This window comes from Aotus nancymaae, unplaced genomic scaffold (genome assembly GCF_030222135.1).
Source record: "Aotus nancymaae isolate 86718 unplaced genomic scaffold, 86718_ANA_hifiasm-v0.15.2.pri h1tg000059l, whole genome shotgun sequence".
Taxonomy (NCBI): domain Eukaryota; kingdom Metazoa; phylum Chordata; class Mammalia; order Primates; family Aotidae; genus Aotus; species Aotus nancymaae.
This window is the reverse complement of record NW_026988473.1, coordinates 30,322,916-30,339,087: the sequence shown is the minus strand read 5'-3', so window position 1 is coordinate 30,339,087 and position 16,172 is coordinate 30,322,916. Positions and strand designations below refer to the sequence as shown.

The 16,172-nt window shown below is 35.2% G+C and overlaps 1 protein-coding gene across 1 annotated transcript in view; it reads right to left on the bottom strand.

Moving 5' to 3' along the window:
- Window positions 1–1,315: 1,315 nt before the first annotated feature.
- The window catches only part of DCDC1 (doublecortin domain containing 1), a 498,476-nt gene continuing 483,619 nt past the window's right edge, over window positions 1,316–16,172 (bottom strand). Inside the window, exons 35-37 of the mRNA XM_064365537.1 lie at window positions 15,281–15,460; window positions 3,896–4,046; window positions 1,316–1,443 (exon numbers count right to left, since the gene is read on the bottom strand). Coding sequence (XP_064221607.1) covers window positions 1,316–1,443; window positions 3,896–4,046; window positions 15,281–15,460 — 459 coding nt within the window. The remainder of the gene's footprint in view (window positions 1,444–3,895; window positions 4,047–15,280; window positions 15,461–16,172) is intronic.

The window sequence follows — 16,172 nt, the reverse complement described above, 5'->3', positions numbered from 1 at the left end:
GTGGAGGATTGAGAAGTGAGCCCAGCTGAACCATTCTGTACACACCTAGCCAGAGTGCAATTTATATTCATACAGAGCTGTGAGTGGTTTTCAGAGGAAGACAGGGAAGAAGAGTATTTCTCTGGAAATTTGTCACCAAAAGCAGAAACTAAACTCTAATTTGTCACTATTATTTTTTTTAATGGTTCTTTCTTCTTCTTGTAAATTCTTCCCTTTCTGTAGGATTGATACCTAAGACTCCTAGGTATCTTCCTTGATTTCTTTTTAAAAAATAACCCTTCCATAATTTTTCTTTTAAATAGTGCATATATCCTTTCCCTAAGCTTTTGTATTGAGGACATAGTCTATGACTTTTATCACTAGGCAAATATTGGGAATTACCAAGCTTTACTCTCATGAACAGAATCTAACTGTACCCCATAAAAAGTCCTGCACTGTTACTACAGGTGAAACTGATGAGAAATGGGAGAAGAAAGGATTGACTTGTGTGGCATTTGGTGGCCGCCAGCCATTTCATTGGTATTCAGTAACTTTAGGATTTTAATGTGGAGGTCTGGAAAATATGGTGGCTGAGCCAGAAAATGTCAGCTAAGGGCAAATTTAGTGTTTAGTGGTCAGAGTCTTTTTGTATTATCAAATATTCCATATGTGGAATGGAATGTTTGATGGAATGTTTGATTATTATAAAAAGCATTTACATAAGCCATTTGACCCTGTGAAATTATATTTCACTAATAACCAGTAGTCTCCTTTTTTACATGGAAGAAAATACACCTAAGATAGTTATTTTTCTGGCATTATTTTGTCTAGTTTTGTTGCCTTCCCAGGAAAAATTTGAGGCATCAAATGTCACTTTATGTAAAATGTGAAAGGTAATAACCTTTACAAAATATCACATAGGGCTGGGTGCATTGACTCACGCCTATAATTCTAGCGCTTTGGGATGTCGAGGTGGGAGGATTACTTGAGCTCAGGAGTTCAAGACCAGCCTGGGCAACAAGGCAAAACCCCATCTCTATAAAAAATACAAATATTAGCCGGGCGTGGGGGTGCATGACTTTAGTCCCAGCTACTTGGGAGGCTGAGATGGGAGGATCATGTGTGCCCAGGGAGGTCGAGGATGCAGTAAGCTGTGATCATGATCACTACACTCCAGCCTGGGCGACAGAGCAAGAACCTGTCTCAGAAAAGAAAGAGGGGAGAACTGCATAAATATAAAAGAGATAAACAATCATAATGTCATAACAAACATATGAGTATGTGCACATAGCTATACCAGAAAAAATATAGCAGAAAATGATGGTTCTGATAGGAGTTAATTGTGGAGCTGTGCCAGAGACAGCAGCTTCGTGGATGGTGACACGACAATGTCTGTGGCTTGAGGGCCCTGCTGCCTTCGGATTCTGGCATAATTTGCTCTGATTTCCATCAATTGTTTTAACTCTGTAAAAAAAAGAAATTGAGAGACAAGTCAATGTCATGGAAAATAATTAAAAGTCCAGGATGATGAAAAACTTGAAGACCCCTCAAAAATTCTTGGCTCCCACCCTGGGCTCTCTCATTATACCTCTGACTTCTTATCACATCAGATATGTGTTAATAGTCTTTGGATTTCTAGAGAATGGAAGTTGCTAGAGAGGACTTCTTTCCAGGTTTATTACAAAGTCTGAATTGGAAGCTAACCTAGGGCTGGTCTAAAAATTGGGACAATGAAAAGATAGAAAGCAGCAGTGAGAACAGTGTTCAGATTTTATGGCAAATGGCATAAAGCACCCTTTAAATTTTGTCAGGGGTTTGTGTGAAATAGGCCATTCTAGTAGCATCTGGGTTTGTTTTATCAAATCCAATTGATTTTTTAAAAAACCTGCTTTGATTCTTTGATGACTAACTTTCACATACTGAATGTTTTTTGATATTATAATGCATAAATAAGTTCTTTTAGAGTGGTTTTGAAACTCCCAGACTGCTTTATTTCCTTCCTAAATACTTAAGCCAGTAGGTCACAGAAAAATCATGAATGGAATGATTAATTAATTAAATGTCCCTTAACAGGTCTATGCATGTAATTGCGTTTCTATCTTTTCTTTTTTAAAGCACTCTTAATATTTAGATTTCTAAAAAATGATTATTACTAACTTAATTATTTCAGGAAAAACAATAAAATGGCAACAGTAAAATAAGTTTCTAAAAAACAACTAAATCAGACTTTCTGCGATCAGAGATTTCCTGTAATTTCCTAGAACCCATATAACTCACTGGAAAGAACTGAGACAATAGAGGAAACCACTAATCCTCTTACCATGAAGGTAACATGGGGAACCTACTGTCATAGGAAAGGAATAAACTTTCATACGATGCAATCTATGTATTTATAGAATTGAATATGCAAAAATGAACATTCGTCTCCAAAGCTTTATCAAAGATACACAGAGCCAACAGGGAGGAAAATGGCAGAAAGAATAATATTTGCATTTCCAATTTTTTTTCTCTTCCATTCACAGTTTTTATTGTTGATGAGCTTGCTTCCGGGAAGGCAGCCGACATCTCTCTCTGTGGTTGGATACCCTTTTGGCTAGCCTGCCTGAAGTATATTTAGCTTTATTTATCACACAGGCTCAATGAACACAAGGCTGCAAGGAAGGTGTGGTACAGGCAACAGAAGCCCATCCCAGGAATATGAAAAACTAAGCCTAGATAATGAAGGGACTGGGAAGGTACCTCCAAATGCACACTTGTTTGCTGACTACTCAACTGTACTGTAATTATTTCACGTGTGTTCATATGCTTAATTAGATTGAAAACTCTCGGGAAAGGAGCCTAGCTTACGTTTATTTTATAAGCTATGTACTTTGTGGATACAGAAAACTACTAACTAATACTTGCTGATAATAAGAACCTCATCATTGATGTGTTCTTCTAAGTACCCTGTAGTGAGGGTCACCAAGAACCAGGGTGATGGGAGCAGCAGAAAATAAAAAGAATAAAAGGACTGGAGCCTCGTCCATGATGTAGCATGGTGCAGGAGGAATATTGTGGCTTCCCTCAGAACAATGCTAGGCATCCTAGTAAATCCTATCTTCCTACTTTTTGGTCTCCATTTCTATCCTTTTGTCCCTTCTGGGCTAAATGTAAAGATATGATTGCAACGGTTTTAGAAGTTTTTGGTTTGCCTACATTACATATAACATAGTAATCATAATTTTATGGTGACTTCTTAAAAGAAAATATCTACTGTTACTATTATAGGGATACCAGGCAATTCATTACCTAACCTTTTAGTTTTCTTTAGAGTGGCAACAATGTTCTTCGGAATCTCCTGAAAATTATATCTTTGCTAATATATGCCTACGTACAAAAACAGGCTTTTAATCCATCAGGACACATAGGATAAAGAACTAGAGTTCACTCAATAACAAATATATGTTCTTTTCAATTTCTGCCATTTATCAAAAAAAATTACCAAGAAATAGACAAGATAATAATTCTAGAATATATTTACTTATTACTAAAGAAAAGAAACTGCAAACCATATAATTACTATTAATAAAACATTAAGTTTTAAATAATTTGGAAAATAGGAAATCAGTGGAGTCTCACTTTCCTCAAGGTTCATACTAGGGGAATAGCTTCAAATGAGGCTCTCAGTATTTCTGCAAATAAGGCCCCTGGATAAGGTTCAAGATTAACTGAAATCTGACTGAGTTCTTCAATGCAAATAATCTTGACATGAGGTTCCAGCACATAAATTTATAAATTTAACTTCTATAACATGGAATAGAAACACTTGGAGGAGGATAATTATTCAAAATCATTGTGATGGGACATATAAGCTCTTTGAAGAGAAAAATGTTTTAATTCTTCAATTACTTGATGGAAAAAAAACTATCACACATACCGTTTGGGGTTCTGAAACCATGTCCCATAGACACACAGATGACCATATCTCGCTCTATGTCATTCCAGGACTGAATTGGCTCACCATTGGGAGTGTACAGTGCTCTGGCTGGGTGGGTCATTTTGAGACGAGAGGAGCAGTCTTCCAGCAGCTGAGACACAGAGAGACAGCCACATTTGAATATGGAATGGCACAATATAATCATGTATCAAAGAACCAACTCTTCTAAGAGAACTATTATCCCAGTTTGATTATTTGTCCACTGTCCACTAATAGTTATTAGACATAGGTATAGAAGGGATGGGAAGAAGGGTCCACAAATGTTCCCTAAAGTGTTTAAACAATGAGGAGCTTTTGGACTCTCCAGCAAAGTTAACCCTATAGTTCTGTATTTTTCCATGGAAGAAGTCTTCTCACTATTTAAGAAATTCCTAAATATGATAAGCACTGGATTGAAAATCTAGACTTCTCAAAATACCTAAAACATTTTTTTTAATGACTAAGGAACTAGAATGACAAAAGGTGAGGAGACTCAAGCTCGCTCCTGTTTATGACCTCAGATAAGTAACGTTGCTTCAAAAGAGTCTCCTCAAAGATAAAATGAAAATTTTGGTCTAAGATTTCACTGGTTGTATGATTCTATGGTTAAAAAGTCTTTTGTTTTTAACTGATACATTTTAAAGCTTTCTAGAAAGGCCTTATTAAACTTCTCTCAATTTTTCTTGAATACTCACTCATAAAAACACATGTACAGATACAGTGTCAATGGTACCAGAAAGATTAATCGACATGCTGCCAGACTCTTGAGAGCAAATCCATTAAAATGTGAATAAAACTTTAAAACAAAATATTAAAAGCAAGCAAGAAGAAAGTGAGAGGTTTCTACATAACTGCTCGTATGACTTTCACCTATTAGAGGGCCAAAAGCCTGTTCCCCCAAACTGCAGGTGCCGAGTCCACAACAGCCCTCCAAATCACCACCAATATTTCTGTATATAGATCTGTTTAGAGGCTACAACTCACAACAAGGCAGCATGGCAGGGGTCTGGGCTGGGCAAGTGATGGCACCTTGCATCTGGAAAGTGCATCAATAATACAAGAAGAGTGATGGGGTGATGCAATTCAAAAAGTGCAGCTTTTTACTCAGTATTCTGAGTAAGGGACGAATGGATTGAATTTAATGATAACTGAAATTATCCAAAAATATATTCCCCTGTATAGAATGGGATAGTCAGAGAAGACCAACAAGAGAGTGGTCTTAAATGCAGCCCGACTCCTGCCAAATAACAGCTAGTCAGAAACAATTTGATTAAATACTCTGCATATAAACCAATCCTTCAACTTAGCATTGAGGGAGGATTCTGACAGCAAAGAGAACTAAACTATTCTGTCTATTATCAAAAGACCTTTCTTTGTACAAGGAAATACAAATATAAAAATCAACAACAGCAACAATGTAAGGTTTATGAAAATATTCTACAACATAAAAAGGAGTACATTGTACTCAAGGTGAAGATTTTAAAAAAGATTTACAGCAGTAGTACATTTTCAAGAGTATCAGTGTTGAGTTCACCCCAAATTCAATAAGCTATGACTTCCATAAATACACACACACATACACACAGAAACGAGATAACCACAGCTTAAAGGAAAGAAGTATTGCTCAGATACAGGAGAGACGCTGAGGCTGCTGATAACGGTAATATTGACTAAAATGTACTGACACATTTTTAGGGGCTGGGTATTTTTCTAAAAGTTCTCAAGGACGATCTAATTTTGTTCTGTGGAAATAATTAGCATCTACCTTTTGTTGATGAGAAAAATGGAGGACAAAGAGGTTAAATATCATAACCAAAATTGTATAGCTGCTACTGAGAGAAGAAATAGGGTTTCAAGTAAGGATGAAGAGAGAGCCAAATGACAAGAGGAGAGAAGGTAGGAAAGAAAAAGACTCAATACTACAGAAATTCAAATCAGTATTAGGGCAGACTAGGTGGAGAAAATCTCACAGGATACAGAAAAAGAAAAAGAGATAAAATGTATGAGAAAGTTAAACATCTAGAATGTCAAGACATCAGATATTAAACCTATACATTATTGGTGTTACTGGAGAAGAATCTAGAATAAGTTAACTTTCAGCAACTATCAAAAAATAAAAGAAAACTTTCCTGTTCCAAATAAAGATCCATGCCTTCAGGTGAAGTAGGCTGACCTAGGATAAGGCAAAGTTTAAGAACAATATGACTAAGATTTAAATATCACAGAGCAAAAGATATGGATTTCAAGCATGGGAGAAAAATTCAGTTATACTTATACTCTGCTTTCTGTAACACTGTATACCAAAGAAAATGAAGCAAAATCTATGAAGTTATGAAGTTTTTAGGGGAAAAGATTTTAACATAAGAATTCTATATCCAGCCAAGTTACAATTTATGGTTAAAGGAAACACATGATGTCCTCAGAAGACATATCACACACACATATATTTCGGATTATTAAGAAAGGAATCAAATTCCTTGACTATGGAAAGACATAATATAAAATAACTAATGTTAAGCATTAAGACTATGAGAACATGATATGCCTGCTACAAAAGTAATCAGGAAATAAATGAATTAAACTTTTAAAGTAAGTCTTCATAGAGAAAAAAAAAAAAGTGAAACATGACCAAAAACAGAGGTAGGCGGAAAAAAGAAAACCAAAGCATTCTTCCTTTCTCTTTTTTTTTTTTCAGACAGGGTCTCATTCTGTTACCTAGGCTGGAGTGCAGTGATGCAGTGGCATGATTAGGGTTTATTACAGCCTTGACTTCCCCAGGCTCAGGTGATTCTTCCACCTCAATCTCCTGCACAGCTGGGACTACAGGCATGCATCACCATGTCTGACTAATTTTTGTTTTTGTAGAAACACGGTTTCACCATGTTGCCCAGACTGATCTCGAACTCCTGGGTTCAATCAATCCTCCCACCTTGGCCTCTCAAAGTGTTGAGATTACAGGCATGGGCCAATACACCCAGCCTTCTTTCTTATCATTCATAAAGACAAAAGACGCTGTTTCCTTCTTTTTGGTTGTTAAGAATTAATTTTAAGATTATAAGCAATGCAATAAAACATAAAATTGGAATAAGAGAAACAGTTCTTTTAACGGAGTAAGCAAAAATCACCATCATGTGAATTTAATATGACTTATTCTTAGAAAACTTAGGTGAACCAAGTGAGAAATAAAAGCAATGAAGTGCCAAAATACAAAATAAAAGTTAAAACATTAATATTTCATCTGTTCAATGAAAATAGGCATTTTAAAAATACAGTCAGGGAAAATCTATCCCCAGATTAACTAGAAATAATTCATTTAAAAATCTAAGACCTTGTAAAAAATATATAAAATTTCACTGGTGGACAAGAAAAGAAACCTATACATAAGTCTTTTTTGCATATATAAAAATAAGCATATTATATATTTATATATAAAAAATATAAAAGCAAGTATATTTTATATGTGTAAAAAAATACATAAATTAAAGAATATCACAGCCTAGTTGTAGAAATTGAATAATGTAAAAGGTGGTAAATTCCTATGAAATTAATTAATTAATAGTCTAATACAACTACAGTCAAAATCCTATAGGATGATTTTATGATGTTGAAATGTAATTCCAAAATGTATCTATAAAAGTCAACACGAAAGAATATTCAAGTAAAATCTCACAACAAAGTACAACAATGGGCAACTTCTTTCAGATATTAAAATTTAAATCTATATAATTTTAAAAAGTAATACTTTATATAACTTAAAAGCAGAAGCTAGTATATGCAAGATTTTAGCATAACAGTGGTATTCCAACTCAGAGGGGAGAGAAAAAGATTAGTCAGTGAATAGACCTAAGATAATTGTAAGCTAACAAATAAAGCAGAGAAAATAGCTTCACTCAAATTTTACACCAGAAAAAGGAAAAGTAAGAGGAAAACACAACTGCAAAAAAATTAGAAGAAAAAGGTGAGTCTTTATATGAGCTCAAGATGATAAAGGACTATCTGAGCATTAAGAGCAATGAACAAACTTATAAAATGTATTACTTTCTATACTTTAAAAAACTCCATAGACACAATAGTAAATTGGAAATTTCTTACAATAAATCGATAAAGTTATACATAATACCCTTATTACTTAGTAAAAAGCTTTTATCAATATGAAAAATATATATAATAGAAAAATAGCAAAAGACAGGGAATTCAGAGATGACCAATAAGTGATAACATAAAACAAATTGTAACCACCTCAACAAGGAATTAAAAATATATAAATTAAAATATGGGTATAACATTTTTCTTCTGTTGAACCTGTAAATATATGTTTTTAAGTCACTGGATTTTGTTGCTGTGTTGTTGATATCTTCATGTATACCACAGTTAGATGGGAATTCTCAATAGCTACTTATGGGGGTATAAACTCCTAAAACATTCCTAGAAAACAATTTGGTAGTAGGTATCAAAATTCTTAGGCATGTTTATTAGCATGACCTAGCAATCCCTCTAGGAATTTATTTAAGGAAAATAATCAGAAAATAAATATTGGTTGATGTATCAATATGTTAATTATAGCACTCTTTATAATAGCAAAAAATTAAGAACAACCGAACTGGCAAATAACAGAAAACTGGATGAATAAATAATATGTCCATTTGATAGAAGGTTATAATGCCATTGAAAACAATGCTTTTTCTAAGAATGTTAAATTATATGGGGAAAAAGTCACATTAGGTAAACAGAGCAGCTTGCAAAACTGTATATGCCACGTGGTTTACTATGATCACAAAGGCAAAAAAAATTATTGTTTAGAAATAATAGAAGTACATACACTAAAACTGTAATAACTGGTTATTTGTGGGTGATGTAATTTTCATTTCCTTCTTGGTGCTTTTATTCCTTTTCTGTTTTCTAATTAGAAAACAATAAATGTTATTAAGATAATAAAAAAATTCATAGAGATTATTTTCAAAAAGAGATTTCAGTATATTCATATGATTTTATTTTGTGATATTTCTAAATTCTCTTTAACAATAGTCACTACATTAGTATGCTCAGGCTGCCACAGACTGCGTGGCTTAAACAGTGGGAATTTTTTTCTTACAGTTCTGGAATCTGGGAAGTCCACTGTCAAGGTGCCAGCAGATTCAGTTCCTGGTAAGGACCCCCTTTATAGCTTGCAGACAGCCATCTCCTTGTTGTGTCCTCACATGGCAGAGAGAAAGAGGTGTCTCTCTCTTCCTCTTCTTATAAGGGCACTAATTCTACTGGATTAAGGCCACACCTCAAGACCTCATTTAACCTTAATTACCTCCTAAAAGCCTTTTTATATCTTATATCTCAAAATATAGTCACATTGAGGTTTGTGTCTTCAACATATATTTTGGAACACAATTCACTCCATAGCAATCACTAACTTTTTTTTTCCTACTCCAAGGAACCAAAGGGTATGGTAGCTGAGTTTCTGCCTGGAGTGGAAAAAAATGAAGAGCTATCCTAGAAATATATAGAGATAGGTATCTGAGAGAAATTTGTGTAGTTTGAAAAGATCCCACAAAGATGTATTTCTTATATTTTTCTTTACCACTAAAATGTCAGTCTTCTATAGAGATCATGTTTTCTACTTATAAACAGAAAAAATATATACATAATTTAACTAAAACATACTTTAAAGGCAAAATATAAATTCAATATATGGTTATTTTACTTGGTTTCTACTAAGACCTATTCACATGTAAACTCAATACATTTACCAAAAAAAAATTTTAAAATATGAAAATAAGGCATTTTCTCTGCTGTAACTGATGAAATGCTGCTGCTTGAAGGAGATGATGACACATCATGCATGGAAGAAACAGACTAAGCTTTGGCCGAAGAATGACTTGTACTCATGTTCAATATTTTATCTTCATTCTCTCTGATAATATATTTTCAAGGACTTTTTCCTTTATTTTGATTAACATTAAAAAAGATCTGTAAGGCATGAAAACAACTCCTTTAAGGGGAAGATAAGATTTCTTTCTACTTCTAATTGCGACACTGTGAGGTTTTAGGCACTAAAGGAGGATTAGTAATGCTTTTTTAGTTTCATTGCTTATTTTAACAGATCAACATAATGTGTGCTGTAAGATGTAGCAGCCTAACGTTAACTTTGAGGTCTAAAGCGTTCAAGCCATATTCCTTAGTAGACCAAATCTGTTGGCACTAAAGTGTTCTGAAATATACCTTGATGTTTAAAAGAATGATACTTGTTACTCTTCTAGGATCCACATCTTAAACTTTTCATACTCTGTAGTTGACAATTCTGCATATATTAGTCTGCTAGAAATAAGTATGTTAAACAGAAGCAACTTGATGTAACTCTCCACAGGGCTTGTTTCCCAAAGAAAAGTATTGGGCTGGGCGCAGTGGCTCATGCCTGTAATCCTAACACTGGGAGGTTGATGCGGGTGGACCACTTGAGGTCAGGAGTTCGAGACCAGCCTGACCAACATGGTGAAACTATAAATGAATACTATAAATACAAAATTATACTTTTTGTATGTTTATAATTTTGTATTTATTTATAGTAGATATAGTAAATACTATATTAGTATTTACTAGATTAGCCAGGCGTGGTGGTGCATGCCTGTAGTCCCAGCTACTTGGGAGGCAGAAGAATCACTTGAACCCAGGAGGTGGAGGTTGCAGTGAACTGAGATTGCACCACTGCACTCCAGCCTGGGCAACAAGAGAAAAATTCCATCTAAAAAAAAAAAAAGGTATTGTTTAGAGGAGCAAAATTATAAGCCTACCTAGGCATCTTGTAAAGATGTTCAAAAAGTAACTCAGTGAGGTTTGCGCATGAAAAGTGAGGTTTGTGCATGGAAATGCAGTACCCAAGTCATATTCTGCTCTAAAAGAATGTAACAAATACAGATGAGTTGAAAAGAAAAAATTAGAGATTTTCAGTACAATTAGGTTCTATGATATCTAGTCAGAAAGACATTGTTAATTCTCAGTTTTTCGAATGTATCTAAATTTACTCAACTATCTTCTTTAAAGTATATACCATAAATTAAGTGTTTTTACAATAACAAAGTTCATGATGAAGGAACAATGTTCTATAATAATTGCTCACCCATAGTGTATTTTCTGAGTTTTGTTTCCTTAGACCAGGTCTCCTCAGGTGTGGCACATGGGCATCATGGAACTATTGCATGCTCCCTGTGGGCATGAGGTACTTGCCTATCTAAATCAGAAGGACCTCTTTTTCATCCCTTTAGCTTCTGCTCATGGATTCAGAACCATTCCTGGGCCAAGGAAGAACACTCTAATTTTGAAATTCTGTAGAATCAGAGAGCTGCTGCAGGAATGGGAGAAGACAAAAGCTTCAGGACATTAGAAGGAGGGGCACAGGCAATCATAAATCAGAGAAAGATGCTGGTCCTGAAGAAAGAGCCACTAACCCTGGAGAGAGAGCCGCCTTGGTACATTGATGACTGATAAGCCGACAACAGTTGGAGATGAGAGTAAGTCTAGCAGTGTTCAAAGAGTGGGTGGGAAGAACATGGTTAAATCATCCAGAATAGCCACAGCAGCAAAAGCAGTTGAGAGAAAGTCCGCATTGGATGGGATTCAAATACCATCTGGGGGTTTCATTATATAAGGTAGAGAGAAGCACTTTGAAATGTGCTCTGTTTATCTTTCTTCCAGCAAAAGTCTCAGCCATTGAAACTCTGAGCTTCTTTGGAGTCAGTGTCATTAGCCAGACACCCCCAGTGAAATCCAAACCCTACCCTTCCTGCTGCCTGTTCATTTCTCACACACAGTCCATCCTCCAGAGGTATTTTATACAGCCTGACAGTGTGAAAGGATACATTCCTAACTGATCACGAAGAATCCCATGCAAGCCCTTAAAGACGAAAATGCACAGCATGGAAAAGGAAAAGATTAGAAAGAACTTTTTTTAATAAAGCAAAGAAAGAAATTATATGCAGAAAAGTTTCTAGACATTCTCTAAGTGTCCTTTTACACACCTAGGCCACATTAGTCTTCCCAAAACATTGTTTCATGATACCATTTCTTTATTCACAGGCAAGTAGTGATTCAAGCACTTGAGTTTAGGATACTGTTATGGATTAAATTGTATCCATTCCAAATTCATGTTTAAGCCCTAACCCCTACTGTGACTATAATTGAAGACAGAGCCTTTAAGGAGGTAATTAAGGTCAAATGAAGCCATAATTATTCCAGTGGAGCCTTATTCCAGTGGGACTGTTTTTTTTATATACAAGAAAAAGAAGAGACACCAGAGTTCCTTCTGTCTCCACATGCACACAAAAGAAAAGCTATGTGTGAACACAGCAAGGAGGTGGCTGTCTGTAAGCCAAAAAGGGAGGCCTCACCAGAAACCAATCCTGCTGGCACCTTGATCTTGGACATCCAGCCTCCAGAACTGTGAGAAAATCAACTTCTGTTGTTTCTGCTGTTTAATACTCAGTCTATGGTATTTTGTTTTGGCTGACTGAGAAAACTAATACATATAGTATATGGGGTCTACCATATACTTTTAAACAATCTTTCCAGTCATATCTATCTCTTCCAATTTCTCTGTCCATGGGGCACCTATTTCATATACCTTGTGAATTCTAACGCCCATATCTACACGTGTGGTGCCCCTCATCCTTGCTAATGCTTTTTCTGCATAAGGTGTTGAATCTACTTCATTTCTCAAGTTCCTTCAGAGTTCCTGACTGATTCCTCTGCAGAGCCTTGTCTGTCACCCTAGATGAGCACTGTGCTCCACTTTTCTAAACTGAGAGTCCTGCCTTCACTACTAATTTTACCTTTATCACATTCTGTCAGTACTTCTCTCAGAGGAATATCAGCTTCCCTATCATATAACTTTTCCTTATTTAAAAAAATCTGTACTCAAAATATAGAACAGATAGAAAAACATGGAAGAAAGAAAAATAAAGGTCCCCCATAATATGACCATCTAATAAAATCATTATAGTCTTTTACTATATCTGTGTATAGTTGTGTGCAGAACTTAACTTCACATGCTTTGCATAATGCTTCTTTCACTAAGTATATCTTTAACATCTTCATTATTATTTCAAAAAGGTTATTTTGAGTTATTGTATTCCATCCTAGTGCTATAACTCATTTAACCAACTCCCTATTGATGAGGTTTTAAATTATTCATAATCTAGCTCTGTTAGAAATAGGCTTGCAATAAATATTATTATTATTATTATTTTTTTTTTTTTCGAGACAGAGTCTCGCTCTGTAGCCCAGGCTGGAGTGCAGTGGCACAATCTTGGCTCGCTGCAATCTCTGCCTCCCGGGTTCAAGCAATTCCCTGCCTCAGCCTCCAGAGTAGCTAGGATTACAGGCGTGTGCCACCACACACGGCTAATTTTTGTATTTTTAGTAGAGACAGGGATTGACCATGTTGGCCAGGTTGGTCTCCAACTCCTGACCTCGTGATCCACCTGCCTCAGCCTCCCAAAGTGCTGGGATTACAGGCGTGAGCCACTGTGCCTCACCTATAAATATTCTTAATAAATAATTGTTGCATGGGTTCATGAAAATATCCTTGGGATCAAGTTCTACAAGTCACTTTCTTATGGTATGTACAGTCAAATTGTCTTCCAAAGAGTTCCCATTTCTCTACATTCCCTTCCAGAGTGCCCATTTCTCTACATTCCCAAGTAAACCTTGGATACATTTTTTAAAGCTTTATCAGTTTGAAATATTAATTTAAGGAGACCACAGACTCTACTGCTACTTACTACTATTGATGTTAAGCTGTCAATTATACAGCATCCTTAAGTTTACAAAAATATTTCCACAGACATAAATTAGAAACATAATTCACAGCATCTAGCATAGGGCCCTTCATATATAAATATCATAAAAAAATTACATGATCATGGAATAAAAGTTATGAAATGCCTTTTATATGCTACACCGAGAGTCACATAAATCAAAAAGTCATCCCCCAGTTAGATATAGACATAAGTAATCTTTGTCAATTATTGCAAGTTTTTGCTACTCTGAATCTAATAAGCTATCTTCCCCCATTGTCTCTGCTCTAACCATTTACCCATTTATTTATTAATCATGGTGTATTCTCTCAGAAATTCATGAGTTCTAGGTGCAATAGTTAAGTGCATTTTAACACGTGGCATCTACAACAGGAATTCTGATTTTTTAAGAAACAAGCAAGGAAAAGATATTTCAGCTTGGTTATAGTGCTTTTTCTAGGTAGCTCTCTTCTGAAAGAGCTCTCACTATCTTTTTTAAAAATCACTTTCTTTTTTTCCCTACATATATGAAGATCCTTCATTTGTAATCCTAATTTTGAGTATACATTTTCTGCATTTTAATCTCTTACTTCTCAAGTACAACAAATTGGTTGTCATCTTCTGGTATGAAATCACTCTCACCATTCTTATTCAAATGCCCTGTCAAAGAAGAGTGGTCTCCCTTACACTTTGAAACTGGATTAATGTCCAGGGACAGGACCCTCTCAGATGGCCCTGCTACTGTAGAGGCCATCACCAGCCTCCATGAACTTCTCCAAGCCAGTCTATTATACCATCTTGCCTTTCCACATCCCAAACCACTAACAACATCTCTACATGACTTTCACTTGCCCCAGAAAAATTCATGAAAACATTTCACAAAATTAAAAAGACAAGTTACTATTTAAGACATCACTGCAACAGATAAGATTTTTAAAAAGACTACTCAAATTCATTTATTATTTGCCTAAATTCTTCATTTAAAAATTAAGAAAAAATGTCAGAATTTTATCCCTGAAATTACAAACCAAAAATGAACTGCTACTCCGCTTTTCCTTAGTCAATATTTTAACTTTGGGAAGTGAGAATTCTGACAGCTCTAGGTCTTTGGGTATTAAGAATATGATAGGCTTTCTCGAATGAGTACCATTGTTTTTCTTAAACAGAACATATCTAGTAAATGATTCATGATGGGTGAAAATATCGCTCTTGTGAACTGGATATAAAAGGGATGAGAACACATGCCACTGCACTCCAGCCTGGGTGACAGGGCGAGACTCTGTCTCAATAATAATAATAATAATAAATAAAATGGATGAGGAAAATTATTTTAAACTTTAGATTTTACTCTTATATGTCCGACAGCATTGAACTTCACTTTGTCACACATATAAGCTCATTCAACCATGAGATCAATCCTACGAGGAAAGTACTGGTACTATTTAATGGAAAAGCAGATGAAGTTCATAGAAGTAAAATAATTTGTTTGACTAAACAATCTAGAAATATCAGAGCTGGGATTTGAACCCAGGCCTATCAAACACTCTTTTCATACTAGATTTACCTCTGAAATAGTTTTGCCCCAGGCATAAGTTCCATCTTCAGGTCTGCCTCCATTTAGATAAATCCACACTCGTTTTGTGTTGGGCTGCTTATACAGGCTGCTCGGCTTGACTGCTACATGTTTAGTTGCAATTGGAAAATTTCTTTTGGATTCCATTTCTTGAACTTCAGAGAGGTGCGCCTGTCCAGAAAAGCCCAGAATGTTGTGTTTAGAGAACTGTCTGTATAGTGTTTGTAAAGAATGTGATAAAATCCAGAAGCATCTTGTAATTAATAAATTACATGGAAAAATATTTTAGGAAGTAATTATTAAGTACATTAGCCTTTTTGTCACTGACTCTAGTAAATTCCCCTTGCTTCAATGAAACACTAAAGACAATAATAATCATTAGAAGAAGAAGAAGGCACTCATTTTGGCAAAGCACTTAACTCTCATTTATAATGTGAAGAAATGAAGAGAGATGTGTTTTTGGACTTTTGCATGATGTTTCTCCTACTGAGAGATTTCTCTGCATCTAACAAATTAGTTTTTTATTAGAATCACATCATTTCCTCTAACCAAGAAATGCGTACAGGAGTATACATGAGTATTGTTTCAGTCCTTACTTGCTATCTTTTAAAATACAGCAGCCACCCTTATACTTTGCCAGATCCCTGACAGGCAGCTTTTTATTCCACTTCAAGCATGTCCTAGTTCAATGCTTTGCATTCATTCCCTGGTCAGTGATTTATCCTTCTTAGCTTGGCACGAAGTCATATTTCTAGGGATGTCAATTCCTTTTGTTCTAGTAACCTTGATTTGGGCACGTGCCTAAGATTTAGATTGAACACATTTCACGAATTTGAGAAATCTTATTAAATAGGAACATATCATTTTGATGAAAAACTTCACA